Genomic DNA, 25,812 nt, shown 5'->3' with positions numbered 1-25,812 from the left:
TCATCTTGGCTTCCGAGTGGGGGGCGGAGGGGGAAGAGCTCATACACGCAGAATCCTCTGAGAAGCCCAAACCTGTACATCCAGCCAGAGGCGGATGATGATAAAACAATAATAGCCTTCTATACTCATCAGTCCCTCCCCAGTTGACATAGTTTTTATCTTCTTTGAACCAAAAATAGAAGGAAACAGATGGCACATTCAGAGTGGTTAATTGGAGCAAGTCAGTTGATGTGGACATCTTTAAAGGTGTGGGCAGGGGGCTGGAGCTCTCCCATGTGCCCCTCCAAGTCCCCCCACCCCCTTCTCCCTGCTGGCTTGGAGGGGGAGGGGGCCGACCTGCATGGGCCACGTCCACGACCTTGCGAGCCCTCTGACGCCCAGCTGGGCGTCATCAATGGGGGACACTGGGTAGAAGATCCGAGGGAGGGGGAAGGAGAATGAGGTTGTCTAATGTGCCTGGTGCCCTTATAAGAAGAGGAAATTAGGACACAGACACACATCGAAGAGACACCCTATGAAGGTACAGGGAGACGAAGGCCATGCGTGAGCCATGGGGAGCACCCTCAGGAGGAACCAGCCCTGCCAACACCTTGATCTTAGACTTCCAAGACTCCAGAACTGTGACAAAATAAACTTCTCATATTTAAGCCACCCAGTCTGTGGCACTTTGTTACGGCAGCTTGAGCAAACGAATACAATAGGAAACTGAGTAAACAGAGATATTTTTTCCCACCATATCACAGCCATTTGGAGGATGCAGTTCTGTAGGTTTGCTTATGCAGGTTCTTGGACCCATACAGCAGACAGTCAGGCTCCTCCTGCAGTATCACTCCATTGTCCAAGGCCAAGGTGAATGGCCCAGCCTCCGAAAGCCATATACCATTGCTCTGTTCCTTGGCTACAATCCGCACTGCCCCCCAACCCAACCCAATCCAGCTGGTCACCAGCCACCTCTGCTCTTTTGTTTCTTGCTTGTTTTTTTGTTTTTTTGCGGTACACGGACCTCTCACCGTCGTGGCCTCTCCCGTTGCGGAGCACAGGCTCTGGACGCGCAGGCTCAGCAGCCATGGCTCACGGGCCCAGCCTCTCCTCGGCACGTGGGATCTTCCCGGACCGGGGCATGAACCCGTGTCCCCTGCATTGGCAGGCGGACTCTCAACCACTGCGCCACCAGGGAAGCCCCCACCTCTGCTCTTTTGAACAGGGACTAATGAAAGCATCTGTTCAGATCCACCTACACTTAAGCTCAAGTCAACTGATCGTGAATCAGGGACACCATCTTTCACCCAGGCATGCAGAGCGAGGAAGACCCTGGACGTCTTTAACTCCCTCTCTTCCGCTACCAACAGCATGATCCCAATGTCTTAACTCCTCCCTGTTCATCTTCCTTATCTGTAGAGTGGGTATAATCATCGTACTTACTTCACAGGGTAATTGCAAGGGCTAAAGCATTGAATTCATATGAAAGTGCTTTGTAAGCTTTAATGTTTCCTACACAGGCTAAGGAGTCATTAACTCAACCAAATGTTGAATGTTTACCTCATACCAGACCCTGTATAGGGCATGCGTTACATTGCAGGCATCCAAAGCATACTAACTGGATGATTTGAATGCACTAAGATATAAATGTCATGGAGTCTTTGCCCTCGCAGACTCCACACATAAAGGAAGAGATGAACATTTTAAAGGCAATAATGCAGGTGGTGAGGGCTCTGTGTAGAATTACCCAGGTGCTGCCACATCCCGAGTCAGCCTCCTGCCCCCATCGGTGAGTCTGGGAAGGTCTGTAGGAAGACAGGGTACCTAGGTGGCTAGTGAAGGCAGAAAACAAGAGTTAGCCTGGTTAGGGATGCTAATTGCAAGGAAGGAAGGAAGGACATATCCCATCCAGGGACAGATAGTAAAAAATGAAAGCACTGAAGCGTGTGCGTCTTCGTTTCGCTTCTTCCAGAAGCATACCTTCAGACAAAGATTCGAGTGCAAGTAATTTGCTTGGAAGTGGTCCCAGGAAACCCACCCAGGTAGACAGGAGAGTAAGAAGGAAGGTAGGGAAAGGAAAGTAACCCATTAATAAGGCATTTTCAGACTAGTTACCTCTGTGGGCGACTGGAGCTGAATCCCAGTGGAGAATTCGGACAGTGGTGTAGAAAGCATCCCTCAGAGTTATCTGGCCCAAGGCGTGAAGTTGCTGAGGACTCTACACCTGTTCCCATCCATCATTTGTTAAGAGCAGCTCCTGAGGGGGCCATTGATTGCCCGGAGCTTTCAGCCTGCAGCTCACATGGGCAGAGTGCCCTCTAGTGGCTACAGAAAAACTCCATGCAAAGAAACGCAAGGGCTGGCTGACTGCCGGACCTTGGAAGAGAGAAAGCAGGCAGGGCACGTACAGCATCCGCGACAGTGGGCACAAAAAGTACAAATGCTTCGGTGTTTCTGGGACACAAGATCCAACACAGGGCATTGCAGGCAATGAAGCTGAAGAGACAGGAGGAGGGGAGTGCAGGAATATGTGAGTATGTCATGCTCATGTGTCTCAGCTTTGTCCTGAGGGCAGTTGGAGGGCTTTAAGAATAGGAGAGCCATGGTCAATATTGTATCATTGAAATATCACTCTGGCTGCCATATGGAACATGCCTTTGGATGAGATAAGACCAGTCCTGAACCCAGGACTAGGCTCTCCTATTAATAGTCAAGGAGGAAAACAGGAAGGACCTGATAGAAAGAAATGATGGGAGGGTTAGAAAAAAATATTTAGGAGACACAGAGAAACCCAGGCAGCCTTGGTAATTTGTTGAATCTGAATATGATGGGGAAGAAACAGTCAAGGTTGACTCTGAGGGTTTCTAACTTTGATGATTTGTCAGTGCTGGTGCCACCAGCTGAGTCAGAGAATGAAGGATCAGGAACAGGTGTAGGTGGAGAGGACATGCATTCAGGTGCAGCATTTATGATGTGAGGAGCGCAAGGGCAATCCAGCATGAGACACAGGAGCTTGAAGCCCAAGGAGAACCGCCTTGGAAATAGGATTTTAGGGACTCACACATGAAAGGCTGAGAGTGAACGAGATAGCCCAGGGAAGTATGTAAACTTCGAACCACGCAGCGAGTCAGGGACAGAACCGTAGCAATCACCAACATTTGAGACAGTAGATAAGCAAAAAATAAATCCTTGAAGGGGCCGGGCGCAAGGGAAACAGATGCCGTATAACTAGAGCATCGAACATCAGGAGATTTATGAACTTGGGTGTGATCGCCACACCGATTTGCAAGAGTGCCCAGGAAGACTTGGACAGGGGTTCGTGCAGAGGTTTTCCCATTTTGGCTGGCAGTCTGACCTGCTCCAGTTTCATTTCGTTTCAGCCTGAGATGTGAATGGACGTGGAGAGAAGTAGGAACAGGCAGTGGCGAAAACTAGTTTGAGAAGTATGGGTGAGAACGAAGAGAGATAGGTTGGTAGTCACAAGTGTCTGCAGGCTCCAGGGCACCTTGTACTTTTTCTTATAGGAGACACTTGCAGGAAGTGGAGGAGGAGAGGAGAAAGAAAGAAGAAAGAAAAGGATCCGCTGTAGGAGGACGTTGCCGAAGAAGTTAGAGGGGGATCGAGAGATGAGGAAGAAGCATTGATCTTCATCAGGAGAAGGGAAAACGCATTGTCTGGAGTTGAAGCAGAGGAGATGAGAATACAATGAACTACCTGATTGTATGAGTATGGAACGTGAGAGCAAGATCAGAGACAGGATCATCTACTGAGGGGAATCAAGTGGACAGTGAAGTTAAGGAGAGTGCTGTGTGCTGGGACTAGCCACTGGGGAGAACAGAAAAGGAAGCTGACCAAGGACAAAATGATGGGCAGGCAGAACTCTGGGCCCAGCTGAGGCTGGAGACCATGAATTTTCAGTGGTCACAGCTCACATGGTGATGACGCTAAGGTGTCGATGAGATGATGTCAGAGCCCCCATTCTCTGTCCTTTCTGTGGGTACCTGTGCATGCCTGCAGGGGCAGGTACACACGGGGAGCATCACTGCAGACCCTCACCTCTGATGGCCGTTTCTGGCTCCCTCTGTGTGTCTCTCTGTCCAGGAGCTGTATTCTCAATCCTATGATGCCGTTGGGGTGATGTTTGCCTCCATCCCAGGGTTTGCAGATTTCTACTCTCAGACTGAGATGAACAACCAAGGAGTGGAATGCCTACGCCTGCTGAATGAGATCATTGCTGACTTCGATGAGGTAAACAGAAGCCTGAGAAATTTACAATCACAAATAAGCATCAGTGTTGTCATAGCATTGTGTTGTTCATTGTAAAGGATTTCTGCACTTAAAGAATTCCAGACTGCATTGCAAACACAAACAGGTATCAGCTAATTGAGTTAACACAATTATCACACAAGATAAACCCTGTCTTCGCTCCTGGAGGATCAGGAATGTAAGCTTCAAAGAGGCTAGAGACTTAACCCAATGTCACATAACTAGCAAATGACAAAACCAGGACTTGATCGGAGGCCAGTGCTGTGCAGGCACTGGCATCACAGAGACTGGGCACTGATGGGGACATTTCTCCATCTGCTCAAATTACCAAAGATAAAACCATCAATTAGCATTTGGTCAGAGACCTAATCAAAATATAAACATACCCCAGATGGTACTTTCTTCTTCCAGTTTCCAGGAACAAGAGGGATACTCATGCTCAATTTTATTTACATTAATAGACTTAGCAGGAGTGGGTCTTCCCCTCCTCACCCCCCAGCTTGAAGTAGGACACCTGTGTCCATCCACGTGCCTAAACCTGAGATGGGAGGTTAGTGAGTAATTGAGAAAATGCCAGGGAAGAAGCCAAGCAAAAAGGTGGGTTCAGCTAACGTCTAGCCTGATGTCCCAGGGAGCTCAGGAGTGTAAGTGGTACCACAGAGTGGTTGCCATTGAGGCAAGCCTTTTGTACACCTGTATTGGTCAGTCATTGGCCATGGGCTGCCCTGGTGTGTATGTGTGATCTCCCAGGCATTGCCAGCCAGGGGGCTTCCAGGGCTCTTCCCAAAAAATGGGTACAGCAATACATTGTCAGCAGCCAGCCCTGATGGCACTCTGGAGGATGACCCCATAAAGGAGAGCTGAGTTGGGTACCGACGGCACCTACTCCATCACCCTAAACAAAGTTCTCTCCCTTAATCCCCACCTTCCATCTAGAGAGTCCTGTGGAGTCCCCTCACCATCTCACAGTCAAAGCTGCCCTTGTCTTGCTTTAGGCCATATTGTTTCTCATCTGGATGACCACAGTCATCTTACCATTCACCCTCCTGCATCTGACCATCACCAACCACCAAAAACTGGAGTATTTTGTCACATTCCTTTGAAACCCAAAACCCATTGGTGTCTCCCTTTGCCGGTTCCTCAGAAGGCCACCGAGGCTTTGCACTTACTGCTCCTGTATCCTCTCCAGCCTTACCTCCCACCCTATGCCACCTAGTCCACCATCCAGCACCATCTCACTACTTAGAAGCCATCACAAGCCCACCTGGCAGTTTCACATACTGCTCTTCCTGCCTAGAAATTATGCCACCTTCACCATACCCTGTCTTCTCTCCCTTGGCTCCACAGCCAGCAGAAAACCTAGTACTCATTTAACAGTCAATTCAAACATTACCTCTACTTGTGAAGCCTCTTCTAATCCCCCCTCTACCCAGGTAAATGTTGTCACCCTTTTTTCAATGAAAAACTTACACTCTGAAAAATCTTCCATCATAGAGCATGAAACCCTTCAGTTTACAAGTCTGCCTCTTAGTTCTGGGGCAGAGACCCCTCTTACTAATCTCCACAGGTGTCTACCACATGTTGACTTTTTCCATATATAACATTTAGTTGTTGTTTATCTCTCACACCAAATCCACAGGGTAGGAATTATTAGCCTTCATTTTATAAATAAGCAAAGCTGAGATTCAGAGACACCAAGAGGGCCCACTGTCACACACCACTAAGTGGCAAAGCCAAGTTTTGAACCCAGGTCCGCCATACTGTTTTGATTTTTAATCACCATGTGAATAGATCTTCACTTAACTGGCATTTTACGGCGCTGGTTTTGGAGTCATAAACTCCACAATGGCCGTTTTAGTTGTCCTAGGAATGAGGATGGGAGTCAAGATAAATAAGACACAGTCACTTCTTGCCTTTCATGGATTCACAGTCCAGTGAGAGACAGAGTGACTATGAGTTCCCTTTACACAAGGAGTCAGTGGTAAGTACACGTGTATAGAGGGCCTTTCAATGTGGAGAATGGAGGGTGATTCTGTGGTAATGGTATCTTTATCCCATTCTCTGTGCTAAGCCATTAACTCGTGAAGACAAAAATTATACTCTTATGTATTCTAAATCCCCAGGCCCTCCTACTGTGCCTAGAACATAAGAGATGCTTATAACATGCTCACTAAAGTGACTAGTCCACTAATTAACTCATCGGAGACAGAAACCACCTGGCAAATAGTAAGGTGATGATGCACTAGTCCGATCCAAAATACTTCCAAATTTATTTTTAATAGCTCTATTAAAAAGCTCAATCTGACTGAAGGTTGAGACATCAAGCTTTGTGTTATTTTAAAATCTATATCACCGCATATCCCAAACATTCTCACTTGCATGTTTTTAAACTGAAATAAATAAATGTGAAGTAAGTCTGTATCTTGGTTGCCCAAACTGTATCGATAGATACCCTGGAGTCTAACCAGTAAAGAGATGGGGGACAGCGCCCCTAGTGGTAGAGATGGGTGTTTGCAGAGGGAAGTTGGAGGGGCTTAGAGAAGGAATTGGTCCAGGAGGCTGAGCTCTAGACCAGGAGGAAAAAGGAGAGATGGGGAGAGCTGAAAGAGGAGAGAGAGGAGAAGCAGAGACGAGATGGAGGAAGAAAAAGAAGAGGGGCAAGGGGGAGGAGGAAGAAGAGAGGAAGCAGAGGAGAAGGAAGAAAGAAGAGAATGTAGTCAACAGGAAAGGGGGAAAAAAAGGCTTTCCCTGGCTTGCCAACCCCAAGCACTGTCAGCCTTTCTCACGTGGGTCCTTGGGTCACCCGGACCTGCCTTCTTTCTTGGGGTCAAAAGAGACCCTCTAGATTCTGCCCTCACTAAGCTCCAGCCAGACACCCATCAGTAACCATACTGCTCTTCTTGCTGATGCAGTTGCCACAGGAACTTGGCTCCGAGGAAGGCTGAACATTGCACGGAGCACATGCTCCAGGACTGAGTCTGCAACAGCCCAGCACCAGGGCTCCTCACCCCCCACCCCCGCCCCGGCCTCATCGAAGGCTGAAGAGCCCTCTCACATCTCGGGGCTCCACGTGGACTAGAGGATGAACAAGGGGCTGATTAGGAACCCCACTATGACTCCAGAGGCTTTTAGCTAGAGAGCGGATAAAGTTGCCGTGTTGTTAGTAAATGAAATAGCGAAGCCTCTTGCTGCCTCCTGATCAACTTCTGAAGAGGAGGTAGCTTTGCCTGGACCTGAAACTGGCCCTCAGCCAAGTAGTTCAGAAGAGAAGAGAGGAAGGAAGAGTTTCACCTTCCCCCAGGAACCCAGGGAAGTGCAGCTGTAAGCGGGCAGAGGGGGGAATGTGGGCAGCCAAAGGCATGTCTGGATGTCCCTGCCAATCCTTTCCGTGTTCCCCACCTCCTACTACACAAGCTCCACTGCTAGAAAAAACTCCCTCACTCTTCACAACTGAAATTGGAAATCACTTACTCAGGGAAGCGGTCCCAGATCCTCCGGATTTTATCAAAATCATCCATCCTCTTTATTCCTACTCACGGTATGTTTCCATCATAAACTTTACTAAAATTGAGCTAGGACACATGTTAGTGTGATGATTTATCTAACATCTGACACCCCTGCCTGGGCTGTTGGTTCCGTGATGGCTAGGACCTCATGTGCCTTGTTCATCAGACATTGTAGAAGCTCATTGAATAGTTGCTGAATTAGCTTCCCACAGCTGCTGTAACAAATGACCACAAAGTTAGTGGCTTGAAATAACAGCAATTCATCCTCTTATAGATTAGAGGTCAGAATCCAGAATGGATCTCACAGGGCTAATCAAGGTGTCAGCAGGGCAGTGTTGCTTCTGGAAGCTCCAGGGGAGAATTCTTTCTTTGCCTTTTCCAGCTTCTAAAGGCCCCTGTCCTGCTTGGCTTGTGGCCCCTTCCTCTGTCTTTAAAGCCAGCAATCATATCACTCTGACTTCTGCTTCCTCTGTCACATCTTCTCTGCCTCCTGCCTTCCTCTTTCACTTACAAGAACCCTTGTGATTACATTGAGCCCGTTACTGAGTCCAAGCTCATACTGCTTGCCACACAACAGGCCAATAAATGGAGAGACGAGTTGCTGGGACAAGAGATAGCAATTTTATTCAGAAAGCCAGCAGACAGAGAAGATGGTGGACTAGTGTCCTAAAGAACCATCTTGCCTGGGTTTCGATGCTCGTTTCTTTTACAGAAGAAAGAGGGGGAAGTAAGGAGGCAAAGCAAAAAGAAAAGAAAGCAGTACGTTGATGCATATGTCCTGGTTCCCGCCAGATTCCGGAGGGGATGTGTTAATTCCCTCTTTCCTGCAGCCATCCATAGGTGGGCCTGGTCAGGATGTTTCCTGTGAGCTTAAAGTAAGGTATTTTAGCTTAACCCTCAGGCATGAGAGGCAGGGTTCCTGGAGATGGGCCATTATGTATACTTTAAGCCTATAGGCAACATCACTTTAGTGATTAACTTATAGCAAACGCAATAGAATACAAAGGTTAAAGTAAAAGAAACGGATCTGATATGGAGTCAGATTTGTTCTTCCCTATTACAAGCCCACAGAGATAACCCAGGAAATTGCCCCATCACAAAATCATTCACTTAATCACATCTGCAATGTCCTTTTTACTACGTAAGGTAACATATCCATAGGTTCCAGGGACTAAGACATGGACTTTTGGGGTGGGGGGACAAGCAGAGAGAGCATTATTCTCTTAGCTCAGTTGCTAAATAAGAGACCAAGGTTTCCCTTCCTTGGCATTAAAATCCAAACTGCAGGTGAGAATGGAGGAAATGGCAAGGATAGTACCCATTCTTCCATACAGGTATTCATTCATCCCTGCTGTGTGCTAGGCTCTGTCTAGGTGCTGAGTAGTAAATACGACAGGCAAAAATACCTGCCTCCAGGAATTTTACATTTTAGTAGGAAAGATGACAGTAAATCAGCACAGTCAGGGATAAGTGCTAAGGAGAGAAGATAAAGCAGGAAGAAGATAAGAATATGTATGTGGGGACAGGATATTGTGTTCAGTTTTGCATGGGGTAATCAGCAAGACCCCACTTGGATGACATTTGAGGAAAGACCTGGAAGAGGTGAGGAATGAGCCATGTAGTTGTCTGAAGGAAGAGCGTCCCAACAGGGGAACAGCAAATGCAAAGGTCCTGAGACAGAAACAGGCCTGGCTTGTTAGGATCAGCAAGGAGGTCAGTGTGGCTGGAACAGAGTGAGCGAAGGGGACAGGGCATGGCAGGTCTTGCAGGGCATGATGAAGACTCTGGCTTTGACCCTGAGTAGAATGGGAAGTCACAGAGCAGGGACATGGTCTGACTTCCATTTAAACAGGATCACTCTGGCTGCCATGCTGGGAGTGTGGAGGTAAGGACTGGGATTAGGTACGTTATTGCAATACAATAACCAGGTGTAAACTAATGGTGGCTTAGACCAGGGTACTGGCAGGAAATGCTAAGATTTTTAAATACATGGTGAGAGTAAAGCCAAAAGGATGTGCTGATAGATTTGGGAATATTGGCAATTTCTTCTTTAAACTAATAAGATAGCTTTGTTTATTTCAGAGATTCTTAGAAACAGATCTAGTCCTTAAAGAGTATCTGGTCACACCCATCTCGGCACTTGGCACTTAGCAGGTGCTCAATAAATATCTGTTGAGACCCTGAATGTTTGATTCTCAGAGAGAAAAGTGGCTACCTCAAGGATGCTAAACCAGTCCGAGGTGGTCCTCACTGTGAGCCAGGGGCCTGTTTCCAGGAGCCCCAGGCTGCTGGAAGCACAAATACCTGGACTGACACTGTTGCCTGGATCTGTTTCAGCTGCTTGGTGAAGACCGGTTTCAAGACATTGAAAAGATTAAGACCATTGGCAGCACCTACATGGCCGTGTCAGGCCTGTCACCTGAAAAACAGGTAAAGGAATGCTTTGGACTCAGCCACAGCCTATGGCAGGGACCTTACTCTGGTCAGGTTGCTGAAGGTGGTGGGGCTGTCATCACCAGGAAACCGGGGGACAGGTAGGGAGAAAATCCGATGAAGTGGATATTCTAGGTGTGTGAGGTACCTTTGCTCCTGAGGTAAGCAGGGTCTACTGGGTGTACTGATGCTTCTTTATGATCGAGAAGCCTCTAGGCTTCATTCTGAACCTCACTGTTCACTTGATGAACAAAATCAGGACCAAGAAATACTCTGGTTATGATTTACTTGCGGGTGTTACTAAACCCCTGATCCCAGCCTGTTTTATTCTTACTTTTGTTTTCTCCTCCAAAAGTAATAATAATAATAGCTCTGCTTTTTTGAGAGGTGACTGTGCCAGACACTCGTGTTAAGTGGGAAACTAACATCCACCTTCCAGGGCCCGTGGCTGAATTACCTGAGATAGAGTCATGCTAGCCACACAAAGCCTTGCACCTGGTAGGTCCTCCATAAATGCTCTATGGAAATGGTCATAAGCTGCCAGGGAGAGGAGCCCTCATTCCTCCTCATTCTTCTTTGCTCACTTTCCAACTAAAAACCTAGAACTATTCCAAGACTATCTGAGAAGAAACCCTTGATAGTCATTAGGTACATGTGCACATCACTCTGCCACAGGGGTCCAGAAAGACATCCCCCAGACCAAATCCAGCCCACCATCTGTTTTTTTGTTTGTTTGTTTGTTTCTGTTTTTTGTTGTTGTCAACATGCAGTTTTATTTTCTGAGGCAAATCACTTAACCTCTTTAAATGTAAACATTCTTATAAAATGCAAGTGTTGTCTAGTTGAACTCTATAGGTGTGCCAGTAACTCAGGACCCAAAGATAAATAAATCATATTTTGCCCTTATGTTATTCACAGCCTAGGGACTGGCCGAGATGTAAATTAACAGTTGCAGGCCAGTGTGCAGTCTAAGCTAAAAAATGTAAGCAAAGAGTTGGGAGAGCAAAGAAGTATAATAATATATAGAGAGTGACCTAAGTGCTTCCAAATTACAAAAAGGATTGCTGATATTTTTGCCTCTAATAACAAATTTCTTTGCAAATTGCTACACATTTCAAATCCTATACCAAGAAAATTTGAAATATCTTTTCAGCAATGGTCCTCTCAAACAGACACACTAATATTCTAGATATTACCATTATGCCATATCTTTACAGGCACAGCATGTATGTAATAGTACTATCTATTGAAGACTGGGTTAGTCCTGCTTAGTAAATGTTTAACAGTTAGGGAGAGTTAAATCATTATACAACAAGTTCATTAAAATGACTTTATTATTATGGTAAAGAATCTGAGCTTTGTCAAATATTTCCAGTGTTAAAAATATAAAAATAGGTTTATATTTTACAATAAAAATACTATCAAAAACTAATGACAGTTAAATCAGTTCTTAAATGGTGGGCATGGTTAGAACTTGTAGTAAGGAAGTGAAATGTGATCAAAAAGGGAATCGTGGAGGACATTCAAGATGGCGGAGGAGGAAGAGGTGGAGATCACCTTCCTCCCCACAAATACATCAAAAATACATCTACATGTGGAACAACTCCTGCAGAACACCTACTGAACGCTGGCAGAAGACCTCAGACCTCCCAAAAGGCAAGAAACTCCCCACGTACCTGGCCATGTGGCTGACAGAGTCTTGGTGCTCCGGCCGGGTGTCAGGCCTGAGCCTCTGAGGTGGGAGAGCCGAGTTCAGGACATTGGACCACCAGAGACCTCCCGGCTCCACGTAACATCAATTGGCGAGAGCTCTCCCAGAGATCTCTCTCTCAACGTTAAGACCCAGCTCCACTCAACAAACAGCAAGCCACAGTGCTGGAGAACCCTATGCCAAACAACTAGCAAGACAGGAACACAACCCCACCCATTAGCAGAGAGGCTTCCTAAAATCATAATAAGTTCACAGACACCCTAAAACACACCACTGGACGTGGTCCTGCCCACCAAAAACACAAGATCCAGCCTCATCCACCAGAACACAGGCACCAGTCCCCTCCACCAGGAAGCCTACACAACCCACTGAACCAACCTTAGCCACTGGGGGCAGACAGCAAAAACAGCGGGAACTATGAACCTGCAGCCTGTGAAAAGGAGACCCCAAACACAGTAAGTAAAGCAAAATGAGAAGACAGAGAAATACACAGCAGATGAAGGAGCAAGGTAAAAACCCACCAGACCAAACAAATGAAGATGAAATAGGCAGTCTACCTGAAAAAGAATTCAGAGTAATGATCATAAAGATGATCCAAAATCTTGGAAATAGAATGGGGAAAATACAAGAAACGTTTAACAAGGACCTAGAAGAACTAAAGAGCAAACAAACACTGATGAACAGCACAATAAATGAAATTAAAAATTCTCTAGAAGGAATCAATAGCAGAATAACTGAGGCAGAAGAACGGATAAGTGACCTGGAAGATAAAATACTGGAAATAACTACAGCAGAGCAGAATAAAGAAAAAAGAATGAAAAGAATTGAGGACAGTCTCAGAGACCACTGGGACAACATTAAGCACACAAACGTTCGAATTATAGGGGTCTCAGAAGAAGAAGAGAAAAAGAAAGGGACTGAGAAAATATTGGAAGAGATTATAGTTGAAAACTTCCCTAATATGGGAAAGGAAATAGTCAAGTCCAGGAAGTGCAGTGAGTCCCATACAGGATAAATCCAAGAAGAAACACGCCACGACACATATTAATCAAACTATCAAAAACTAAATACAAAGAAAAAATATTAAAATCAGCAAGGGCAAAGCAACAAATAACATACAAGGGAATCCCCATAAGGTTAACAGCTGACCTTTCAGCAGAAACTCAGCAAGCCAGAAGGGAGGGGCAGGACATATTTAAAGTGATGAAAGGGAAAAACCTACAACCAAGATGACTCTACACAGCAAGGATCTCATTCAGATACGACGGAGAAATTAAAACCTTTACAGATAAGCAAAAACTAAGAGAATTCAGCACCACCAAACCAGCTTTACAACAAATGCTAAAGGAACTTGTCTAGGCAGGAAACACAAGAGAAGGAAAAGACCTACAATAACAAACCCAAAACAATTAAGAAAATGGTAATAGGAACATACATATCGATAATTACCTTAAATGTAAATGGATTACATGCTCCAACCCAAAGACATAGACTGGCTGAATGGATACAAAGACAAGACCCGGATATATGCTGTCTACAAGAGACCCACTTCAGACCTAGGGGCACAAACAGACTGAAAGTGAGGGGATGGAAAAAGATATTCCATGCAAATGGAAATCAAAAGAAAGCTGGGGTAGCAATTATCATATCAGACAAAATAGACTTTAAAATAAAGACTATTACAAGAGACAAAGAAGGACACTACATAATGATCAAGGGATCAATCCAAGAATATATAGCAATTGTAAATATTTGTGCACCCAACATAGGAGTACCTCAATACATAAGGCAAATGCTAACAGACACAAAAGGGGAAATCAACAGTAACACGAAAATAGTAGGAGACTTTAACACCCCACTTTCACCAGTGGACAGTTCAACCAAAATGAAAATAAATAAGGAAACACAAGCTTTAAATGACACATTAAACAAGATGGATTTAACTGATATTTATAGGACATTCCTTCCAAAAACGACAGAAAACACTTTCTTCTCAAGTGCTCATGGAACATTTTCCAGGATAGATCATATCTTCGATCACAAATCAAGCCTTGGTAAATTTAAGAAAATTGAAATCGTATCAAGTATCTTTTCCAACCACAACACTATGAGACTAGATATCAATTACAGGGAAAAAAATCTGTAAAAAATACAAACACATGGAGGCTAAACAATACACTACTAAATAACCAAGAGATCACTGAAGAAATCAAAGAGGAAATAAAAAAATACCTAGAAACAAATGACAATGAAAACACGACAACCCAAAACCTATGGGATGCAGCAAAAGCAATTCTAAGAGGGAAGTTTATAGCAATACAATCCTACCTCAGAAAACAAGAAACATCTCAAATAAACAACCTAACCTATACCTAAAGCAATCAGAGGAAGAAGAACAAGAAAACCCCAAAGTTAACAGAAGGAAAGAAATCATAAAGATCAGATCAGAAATAAATGAAAAAGAAATGAAGGAAATGATCACAAAGATCAATAAAACTAAAAGCTGGTTCTTTCAGAAGATAAACAAAATTGATAAACCATTAGCCAGACTCATCAAGAAAAAAAGGGAGAAGACTCAAATCAACAGAATTAGAAATGAAAAAGGAGAAGTAACAACTGACACTGCAAAAATCCAAAGGATCCTGAGATTACTACAAGCAAATATATGCCAATAAAATGGACAACCAGGAAGAAATGGACAAATTCTTAGAAAAGCACAGGCTTCCGAGACTGAACCAGGAAGAAATGGAAAATATCAACAGACCAATCACAAGCACTGAAACTGAAACTGTGATTAAAAATTTCCAACAAACAAAAGCCCAGGACCAGATGGCTTCACAGGCAAATTCTATCAAACATTTAGAGGAGAGCTAACACCTATCCTTCTCAAACTCTTCCAAAGTATAGCAGAGGAAGGAACACTCCCAAACTCATTCTGTGAGGCCACCATCACCCTGATACCAAAACCAGACAAAGATGTTACAGAAAAGAAAACTACAGGCCAATATCACTGATGAACTTAGATGCAAAAGTCCTCAAGAAAATACCAGCAAACAGAATCCAACAGCACATTAAAAGGATCATAGACCATGATCAAGTGGAGTTTCTCCCAGGAATGCAAGAATTCTTCAATATACACAAATCAATCAGTGTGATACACCATATTAACAAACTGAGGGATAAAAACCATATGATAATCTCAGTAGATGCAGAAAAAACTTTCGACAAAATTCAACACCTATTTATGATAAAAACTCTCCAGAAAGTAGGCATAGAGGGAACTTAACCTCAACATAATAAAAGCCATATATGACAAACCCACAGCCAACATTGTTCTCAATGGTGAAAAACTAAAACCATTTCCACTAAGATCAGGAGCAAGACAAGGTTGCCCACTCTCACCACTACTATTATTCAACTTAGTTTTGGAAGTTTTAGCCACAGCAATCAGAGACGAAAAATAAATAAAAGGAATCCAAATCAGAAAAGAAGAAGTAAAACTGTCACTGTTTGCAGATGACATGATACTATATAGAGAGAATCCTAAAGGTGCTACCAGAAAACTACTAAAGCTAATCAATGAATTTGATAAAGTAGCAGGATACAAAATTAATGCACAGAAATCTCTTGCATTCTTATACACCAATGATGAAAAATCTGAAAGAGAAATTAAGGAAGCCCTCCCATTTACCACATTGCAACACAAAGAATAAAATACCTAGGAATAAACCTACCTAAGGATACAAAAGACCTGTATGCAGAAAACTATAAGACACTGATGAAAGAAGTTAAAGATGATACAGACAGATGGAGAGATATACCATTTTTTTGGATTGGAAGAATCAACATTGTGAAAATGACTGTAGTACCCAAAGCAACCTACAGATTCAATGCAGTCCCTACCATACTACCAATGGCATTTTTCCCAGAACTAGAACAAAAAATTTCATAATTTGTATGGAAACACAAGAGACCCCGAATAACCAAAGCAATCTTGAGAAAGAAAAATGGAGCTGGAGGAATCAGGCTCCCTGACTTCAGACTATACTACAAAGCTACAGTCATCAAGACAGTATGCTACTGGAACAGAAACAGAAATATAGGTCAATGGAACAAGAGAGAAAGACCAGAGATAAACCCACGCATATATTGTCACCTTATTTTTGATAAAGGAGGCAAGAATATACAATGGAGAAAAGGCAGCCTCTTCAATAAGTGGTGCTGGGAAAACTGGACAGCTATATGTAAAAGAATGAAATTAGAACACTCCCTAACACCATACACAAAAATAAACTCAAAATGGATTAAAGACCTAACTGGAAGGCCAAACATTATCAAACTCTTAGAGGAAAACATAGGCAGAACACTCTATGACATAAATCACAGCAGGATGCTTTTTGACCCACCTCCCTCCTAGAGAAATGGAAGTAAAAACAAAAATAAACAAGTGGCCCTCATGAAACTTAAAAGCTTTTGCACAGCAAAGGAAACTGTAAACAAGACGAAAAGACAACCCTCAGAATGGGAGAAAATATTTGCAAACAAAGCAACTGACAAAGGATTAATCTCCAAAATATACAAGCAGTTCATGCAGCTCAATATCAAAAATCAAACAGCCCAATCCCAAAATGGGCAGAAGACCTAAGTAGACATTTCTCCAAAGAAGATATACAGATTGCCAACAAACAAATGAAAGGATGCTCAACACCACTAATCATTAGAGAAATGCAAATCAAAACTACAATGAGGTATCACCTCACACCAATCAGAATGGCCATCATCAAAAAATCTAGGAACAATAAATGCTGGAGAGGGTGTGGAGAAAAGGGAACACTGTTGGTGGGAATGTAAATTGATACAGCCACTATGGAGAACAGTATGGAGGTTCCTTTAAAAACTACAAATAGAACTACCATACAACCCAGCAATCCCACTACTGGGCATATTCCCTGAGAAAACCATAATTCAAAGAGTCATATACCACAATGTTCACTGCAGCACTATTTACAATAGCCAGGACATGGAAGCAACCAAAGTGTCCATCGACAGAGGAATGGATGAAGAAGATGTGGCACATATATACAATGGAATATTACTCAGCCACAAAAAGAAACGAAATTGAGTTATTTGTAGTGAAGTGGGTGGACCTAGAGTCTGTCATACAGAGTGAAGTAAGTCAGAAAGAGAAAAACAAATACCATATGCTAACACATATATATGAAATCTAAAAAAAAAAAAAAATGGTTCTGAAGAGCCTAGGAGCAGGATAGGAATAAAGACACAGATGTAGAGAATGGACTTAAGGACACGGGGAGGGGGAAGGGTAAGCTGGGATGAAGTGAGAGAGTGGCATGGACATATATACACTACCAAATGTAAAACAGATAGCTCGTGGGAAGCAGCTGCATAGCACAGGGAGATCAGCTCGGTGCTTTGTGACCACCTAGAGGGGTGGAATAGGGAGGGTGGGAGGGAGACGCAAGAGGGAGGGGATATGGGGACATATGTATACGTATAGCTGACTCACTTTGTTGTGCGGCAGAAACTAACAACAATGTAAAGCAATTATACTCCAATAAAGATGTTAAAAAGAACTTTTTTAATAAAATAAATTTTTTGAAAAAAGGGAATTGTTAGGTACAGCTGGCAACAGTGTGGGTGAATATAGAAAACATGGATTTTGTACTGGGCCAGGAGCTGTCAAGGAATATATAAGTGAATCTTTGAAACCTAGATATGATTCTTTCATATAAATAATTTAATGAAGTATAATTAAACCAGAGTATATATTGTAGTTATAATTTAAAATTATACCCCCAAAACACAAATACACAAACATGTATCAAATATTGTATTTCAAGGCCTCATTGACTTAGGAGCTTCTAATGAAAATTTTAAGTATTTTCTCCCCAGCATCACCACCTCCAAAAACAAATTTAAATGTAAATAATTAACATTGTATAGGTTTTAGTTTGATGTGGTGGTGATGGTAGAATGTGTGAACACTGGATGCTAGCATTAGAAGTATTGATTAAAAAATAACTTCAGTTTGGAAATACTGATAGACCATCATCCCAACTGCTATATTGGTGATCTGATGTATCCACCATCTGTTTTCGTAAATAAAGTTTTATTGGAACACAGCCACATGCATTCAGTTATATTTTGTCTATGGCTCCTTTCTGGCTAAAATGGCAGTGTTGGGTAGTCATGAAAAAGACCACATGGCCCACAAAGCCTAAAATACTTGCTATCTGGCCCTTTACTGACTGCCAACCTCTGCTCTAGAGGGGCACAGAATTCTTTCACATACACAATCTCATTCAGTCCTCATGAGGTAGGCAGGGCAACTATGCTTATCCCCATTATATAGAAGAGGAAACTGAGGTTCAGAGAGCAAATGTCTATGTGAAACATCTATTAAACAGATACTGTGAGTACTTCAAAGGAAATAGACATGGTTCCTAGATTGGAAATCTCACATATATGAACATAAGGATGTGTACACACACACAAACACACACACACACATAAGTGAACAGCATCAAATTGAACACACAAGGGTAGGGGTGGGGAATGGAATCTGAGAGTCACACATATTACACTCTCTGAAACAGATTTCCTGGTACCCTGTGTTTCTGGACACTGATGACTTAGGTGTACAGGGCTCACACACCTGCTTACTTCCCTTGAAGGCATGTGTGGGTGAGGTAGGACACAGACCAGACCCCTGCTGCAGAAATGCTCCTGTTTGCCCCATCGAATGACCTCTTCTCTCATGTTTGCTGCAGCAATGTGAAGATAAGTGGGAACATTTGTGTGCCCTTGCCGACTTCTCTCTCGCCCTGACCGAAAGCATACAGGAGATCAACAAGCATTCTTTCAACAATTTTGAGCTCCGGATTGGTGAGTAGCAGCTGGAAGTGTGGCACCTCAGGGACCCACCGAGCTGTCTGGCCATGCTCTATCGAGCCCTCCCATGCCCTGGGCATCAAGCCAGGGGAGCTTTTTCCAGAAAAATGCAGCAGATTTAGTGTGACCTGGCCAAGGACAGGCCTGTCTGGGCTTCCTCTCACTCAAGATGCTGGTAGCAGTGGAAGGATTTTGGCCTGTGTGCAGAAACACCAAGCAACTGATAGACCACAGCTACCTCTCCTACAACTTGTCCAGAATCCCACCCACACAAGACCCTGATTAGAGAGGTAGCTGTCTAGTCAATCGTTTCCTCCCGTCTTCTACGTCACCAGATACTGGAGGTCAATGCGTTACTCTCCCGTTCTCCTGGATGACACCCTGAGCCAAAAGCAGGATTCTGTTCCTGAGGATGTCACATGCTGACTTGAGCCAGGGACAGGCAGTTAGCTTTATAGCTCTTCACTTGGCCACACAGCTCATCCTCCTTTGGGCTTAGAGATGCCCTTGTGTAAAATGACAACAGTCACGGCTATGTGATAATAGTCATCTACAATTTGGATAACTTGTTAATTTCTTCAGCATCTCTGCCGAGTCTGGAGGGGGCCTCCTGAAGCACAGTCTTAAAGCCCCTGCTCTAGTCCACATTCCCATTGTACAGATGGGCAAACTCAGGCCCAGAGAAGGGGAGTAACTAGCCTAGGATCACACAACCAAATGGTCATCCTGGCAGCGACTCCAGAATTTCCTGACTGAGACCAGTGACATTCTGGCAGCCAGCGTGCAGCCTAAAACAAATGTTACGCAGTCCTCATGTCTTAGAGATCCTCTGGCTGGCATGCCATTTTACTTTTTTGGTTCTCCCTTAGCATATTTCAAGTATAAAGGGTCAAGTAATACCCATACCTGACTTGTCAGATCTAAGGTATGCCACATGCCTTTGTTCACTGGAATAAATAAGTGATATTTTTATATTTTGATCTATGGATGGGGCACTCAGGGCTTGTTTCCAGATCTTCCAACAACCCTACATGTCCTTTCTCAAATCAATGAATACATGATTGAACTGGGAATAAAAAGCAGAACTATAACCTTGAATAAAGGCTGTGTAATTTCAGGAGATATTGCTGGAATTAAGGCCAACCCTTGGTCTGATACATTATTCTCCTGGCATAGTTCAGAGGTTAGAAAATCATGTTCCCAATGGGATTGGGCCTTTCACTTTGTGTTTTGGGTCTGCTGTAACCAGCTCTATGACTTTGGGCAAGTCGTTTAAACCCTCTGAGTGTCAGTTTCCTCATGTGTGAACTGGGAGTTATATTATTACCTCCCTTGCCTACCTCATAGTAGTAAGAAGAGATGTGAATGGGATAGTGGTTATGGAAGGGCTCTGCAAATTTTAGGGCAAAGTCCATCCTTGTGATTCCCATGCATTCTGCAAGAACTGTTTCTCGAAGTTCACAGTCAGTTCTATCTTATACGTGTGTGTGTGTGTGTGTGTGTGTGTGTGTGTGTGTGTGTGTGTTTTGCTTTTCCCTCTGCCTGGAATGATCTAACCCAGATATCTGCATGGCTTATACTATCACTTTCTCTAGATCTCTGCTCAGAAAGGCCTTTCCTAACCACCCTACTCCAAAATACACCCTCCTCTTTTTTCTATCCCTTTAACCTGATTGGTTTTTCCTTATCACATTTATCATTCACTGATACTATATTGCATTTTTAAAATTATTTTCTGTCTCTCCCCAATAGAAGGTAAGCTCCATGAGGGCCAGGGCTATGTCTTTTTTCTTTCCCACCATATCCCCAATACCTGGAACAGTGCTGCTTTATAGTAGATGCCTAGTCAATGTTTGCAGAATGAATGAGAAATCCTTAGTCTAGTAAAAGGAGACATATATGCCCATGAATGTGTTTAGTGGAATACTGTCATTCCTTTTAAAAAGTCTGTATTTCCTAAAGGAGGAAGTATTGAAATTGTGATCTACCAAATAACCTGTGGAACTGGGAGTAAATGATAGTCCAAGCAGAGAGAAAGCCAGGGACAGAGGCACAGAGGTGGAAACGCCAGCAGGTTAGGGGAACTCGAGCAGTGCAGTATGGATACGGTGCAAAGGTGAGGGAGAGGGTGGCGACAAAAATGAGGCTGGCAAGTTAGGCAAGAGCCAGCTCTGAGAAGCCCTAGACTGTGAACCTGAGGAGCCGGGGCTTTACCCCATAGGCTAAAGGAGCTGTGGCAGGTGTTGAAGTGGGTGGTAACTTGATCAGATGTGCATCAGAAAGTCCCTCTGGTTCCGGCAGCAGCATGGAAGATGGTCTGCAGGAGGACAAGCAGGGATCCAGGGAGGCGTGTTAGGAGGCTGTGGCCACGGACCCAGGGAATGATGCTGAGGACGTGGACTAAGACAGAGAAGGAAAAGGTGTGCCCAATCTCAGGGCACTGTGACAACAGAGGCAAGAGGCGATCCCAGCATCCCGACATCAGTGCCCTGTCCATCCCGCAGGCTAAGACAAGTCAGCATCCATGTGAGAGTAATAATTATTGTCTCCCGAGCCGTCACTGGTTGTCTGATAATATACCAGTGGCTTTACCTATATCATCTCATACCAACCTCCTTTAATTATTTCCACTTGACAGATGAGAAAAGTGAGGTCCAAATCTGTTAAGTACCCAACCCAGATCACACATCTAATAAGTGACTGAGGCTGGATCTGGACCCTGCCGTTTATCCGTAGAGATCACAGCCTTCATTGAAGGGTCACTATCCCAGGCAGGGAGCGGCCCCCTCCTTGACGTCCCTCTTCTCTCATCTCTTGTTTCTCTGGTTCACCCACAGGCATCAGCCACGGCTCAGTGGTAGCTGGCGTTATCGGCGCTAAGAAACCGCAGTATGACATTTGGGGCAAAACCGTGAACCTGGCAAGTCGAATGGACAGCACGGGAGTCAGCGGCAGAATCCAGGTCCCAGAGGAGACCTATCTCATCCTGAAGGACCAGGGCTTTGCCTTTGACTACCGAGGGGAGATCTATGTAAAGGGCATCAGTGAACAGGAAGGGAAAATCAAGACGTACTTTCTGCTGGGAAGAGTCCAACCCAACCCGTTCATCCTGCCGCCGAGAAGGCTGCCCGGGCAGTACTCCTTGGCCGCGGTCGTCCTGGGCCTCGTCCAGTCCCTCAACAGGCAAAGGCAGAAGCAGCTGCTGAATGAGAACAACACCACGGGCATCATCAAGGGCCATTACAACCGGCGGACTTTGCTGACACCCAGTGGGCCTGAGCCGGGAGCCCAAGCCGAAGGCACCGACAAGTCCGAGTTGCCATAAAAGCGTTTTCTTTGTGTTTCTTTTTTTTTGTATTTCTTTTATATATAAAATAAATATACTAATAAAAAGGTTTAATTTTTTTTAGAACAAGGATGGTTTCGTTGGTCTTTGGATGCACTAGATCGAAGACACGATTTGAGTTTCTCTCCCGTCACAGACATTTCTTGGTCGTCTCTTCCATACAAGGTTTATTGGGAAGCAAAGATAAGTAAGACCTAGTCCTTGACCTTGGGAAAGAGGGACCTGTAAACAGAGACTCAGTACAGTGGGCTCATCATTAAGAACTGCCATTTACTGAGTGCTTGTCATGTACCTGGCACACAATAATATTAATGGATAATGTTAATAGATAATATTCCTATAAACCAATACCTAAATACTCTGCATTCAGAGAGGGGTAGATGCAATGAGAAATTGTGATAAAGAACTGGAGGTCAAGGACGCTGCCTGAACTGGAGGCACCATGTCTTTGAGGACATGATGCAAAGGGTTAGCCCTAAATGATGAGAAAGAGGCAACCCAAGGAACCTGGGAGAAAAGTGACCCAAGCAGAAGGACTAACAAGTACAGACGCCCTGAGGTGGGATCAAGGCCACTTGATCTGCTGCAGCCACAGTTAGAAAGTCAGCAGGTGGGTAAGTTGGTTCAGGCAGGTACACTGTTTCCTGGGAAGACTGCATCCTAAGCTCTTCTCGTATGACCACAAAGCCTGCCAGGAAAGTTTCTCACAGATGAGAAAGCTCAAAACAATGAAAGGAATTGCCCAAGACCTTATAGGTAGTTTTAGAACTAGGCTCAGCACTGTAGTGGTCAATAAAAGTGCCGTAACAAATAACTCCCATTCTTAGTGGTTAAAACAAAATAAGAGACTTAGCTGTCATTTATGTCCTATTGCATGTGGGGCAGAGGCCTTCCAGGCAATGATCTCGGGACTTAGTCTTCTTCCACTTCGGACTTGGATGCCTCTGCTTGATCCTCTCTATCCAGCCAGCTGAAGAGAGGGAAGGGAAGGGCGATCACCCAGAAGGTCTTGGGTGCCAGGCCTGAGAGTCGCCTACATTATTGCTCTGTCACCAGCCAGAACGCAGTCACTGGCCTCACGTTACCATAAGGGAAGTTAGGGGGTGGATTCTTCCTGTGTTCACTACTGAGAGGAAAGCATTGTCTCTTCCATAAGAATCTACACCTGTCTAAGCCCATGTGTGCAAACACGAAGCTATTCTGGTAAGTTCTGTGTTGGAAGGATGGACAAGATTTAAGTAACGGAAGAAGTATGAAATCCTAATCATTATCTAAATTCTTGACCCTTAACAACAGCTCATTTAAAAGAGACTTAGCTCCAGGTAATAAATCCACAGTAGATATGCTCTGGAGGAAATACCCACCTGAGGTATCTCAGGTGAGACCCCCGTGATAGAAGGGAAACTACCCTTTCCTGAGAAGCACAAAGTACAGAAAGGGAGTTGACTTTTTTTTTTTTTTTTTTTTTTGCGGTACGCGGGCCTCTCACTGTTGTGGCCTCTCCCATTGCGGAGCACAGGCTCCGGACGCGCAGGCTCAGCGGCCATGGCTCACAGGCCCAGCCGCTCTGCGGCATGTGGGATCTTCCCGGACCGGGGCACGAACCCGTGTCCCCTGCATCGGCAGGCGGACTCTCAACCACTGTGCCACCAGGGAAGCCCCTGGGTAGTTGACTTTTGAGTGGCCATGTTTGCAATGCTTTCTGTTCTCGTATCAAAGAAATACAGGAGGTCCCGGTGGAACGAGAAGAGGGTGTCAGGTGAAAGCCTCTGTAAACAAAGCCCTCATCCAATGTCAGGGGTAATTATTATCTTCGAAGACTCGGAGAAAGCCTCGAGGTTTACTAAGCCCAACCTGCTGAGGACATTTAAACAAGGTAAAGCTCAGGGCATGCCGAGAGCTGGAGCCACAGGATAGAGGGGGAAGCTGAGTTCAGGTGGGTCAGGGACTCAGCAAACATCACGGCAAAGAGACCAGCCTTGGTAGAGGCAGTCAGGCTGCAAAAGCACAGTATCCAACAGAGAAAACTTGATGTGTGGCATCAGGCTTTGGTCTAATCCAGAGCATAGGGCCCTTCTGGAACCTGGGCACAGTTCAGCAGAGGTTCCAGTAAGCAGACAAGCCCTGATGAGCTGGATCCTACCCCAGGGAGAGGGCTACCAGGGACAGAGGTTGTCCCTAAACTCTGAGCTAGCACTCAGGACAAAGTCCCTGGACTTGGGCTTCCCTGGTGGTGCAGTGGTTGAGAGGCCACCTGCCGATGCAGGGGACGCAGGTTTGTGCCCCGGTCTGGAAGGATCCCACGTGCCGTGGAGCGGCTGGGCCCGTGAGCTGGGGCTGCTGAGCCTGCGCGTCCGGAGCCTGTGCTCTGCAACGGGAGAGGCCAGAGCAGTGAGAGGCCTGCGTACTGCAAAAAAAAAAAAAGTCCCTGGACTAGAAGCAGAATGTGGTCCTAGGGTCTGCCTAGGCTGGGCAGACTTTAAGGGAGGAAGCATCCGGCCAAGCCCAGGTCCATGGATGCTGCCAATTTGGGGATAATGATGAGGCTGTGGCTGTGAAGCTTCACCCAGAACCCTGATTCAGTGATGCTGAGCCTTGGGGTGGGAGAGATGGAGGTGATGGGGACCCCATGCTGACTCTGGGAGGCATGGTTTCATTCAGGGCTCCGCCAAGCAGAGGAGCAAGGGGGCAAGGCAGTGCCAAGAGTCTCCATCACATCATCAAGAACCCCACCAACTGGGCATCCTCCCTCTGCTCCAATACGCCCAGCCCCAAAGCATGCAGTGCCTGCCCCGCCGGCCAGCCTGTTTCATGGCCCCAGTGGACGTGCAGACTTTGCATACAAAGGGTAAAGGGCAAGAGACAGGAGCAGGCAACTGGCCTGTGGCTGAATAGTCGAGAAGCACGCCTCTTCTTGGGCCTTGGATAAGGCTAGAGGGGGCAGGAAAGGGAGACAGTCTTCCTGAAATTAGAGAGATATTTTCTGTTTACCTACTTTTTAGTTTACTCCGCTCATTTGTTCAAAGAACTCCAAATGTCAGGTGATTTCCAGGAACCCGGTATAACTCAGAAACAAACCTGGCATAATATTCCAGCCAGGGGCTCCAACCTCACCTTTTCCCCTCTGAACTCTGCTTGTGACATTTTAGGTTTGATCTTAGAAACGTCAAGTATAAACTCTGGCAGAAGGTAGAGTGCCCCAAATGGTGAAGTGCAAAGAGAAACACAGAAGAGGGGGGCTGGCTTAGTCTACGTATGTTCAGGCCTAAGAGAGAGGCTTTCTCAACAGCTCTGTATTCTGGCCTAATGTTGACGTCTTCTGAGTGCTGATCCAGGTTGCTCCCACCTTCTATTTATCAGCCTGCATGGGTAATGCACAGTTTCCCATGAGACAAGCACAGCCCCTCTTAGAGAACAGGAAAGGGTGTCTACCTACTCATCCAAGGACTGGATTTGAGGACCTGCTACCTCCCAATCCACCATCCCATAAAGTCAGGAGGATCTTTTATTTGTTTTGGCCGTGCTGCATGGCTGACGGGGTCTTAGTTCCCCGACCAGGGATTGAACACCGAGTCCTAACCACTGGACCACCAGGAAATTCCCAGGAGGATCGTCTTGAGCTCAGAGTCGCCCCCCCGAACCAGCTCCACTGCTTCCCT

At 45.1% G+C, this 25,812-nt stretch overlaps 1 protein-coding gene across 3 annotated transcripts in view; it reads left to right on the top strand.

Moving 5' to 3' along the window:
• The window catches only part of ADCY8 (adenylate cyclase 8), a gene marked incomplete at both ends in the record, with an annotated part of 222,768 nt that extends 200,636 nt beyond the window's left edge, over nucleotides 1-22,132 (top strand). For all 3 annotated transcript variants that reach the window (XM_079722270.1, XM_079722269.1, XM_079722268.1), the window contains 4 exons: nucleotides 4,081-4,227; nucleotides 10,089-10,181; nucleotides 18,687-18,801; nucleotides 21,645-22,132. In XM_079722270.1, coding sequence (XP_079578396.1) covers nucleotides 4,081-4,227; nucleotides 10,089-10,181; nucleotides 18,687-18,801; nucleotides 21,645-22,132 — 843 coding nt within the window. The remainder of the gene's footprint in view (nucleotides 1-4,080; nucleotides 4,228-10,088; nucleotides 10,182-18,686; nucleotides 18,802-21,644) is intronic.
• Nucleotides 22,133-25,812: the final 3,680 nt, after the last annotated feature.

This window comes from Hyperoodon ampullatus, assembly GCF_949752795.1.
Source record: "Hyperoodon ampullatus genome assembly, chromosome: 17".
NCBI classification, from domain to species: domain Eukaryota; kingdom Metazoa; phylum Chordata; class Mammalia; order Artiodactyla; family Ziphiidae; genus Hyperoodon; species Hyperoodon ampullatus.
This window is presented reverse-complemented; position numbering and strand designations above follow the sequence as displayed.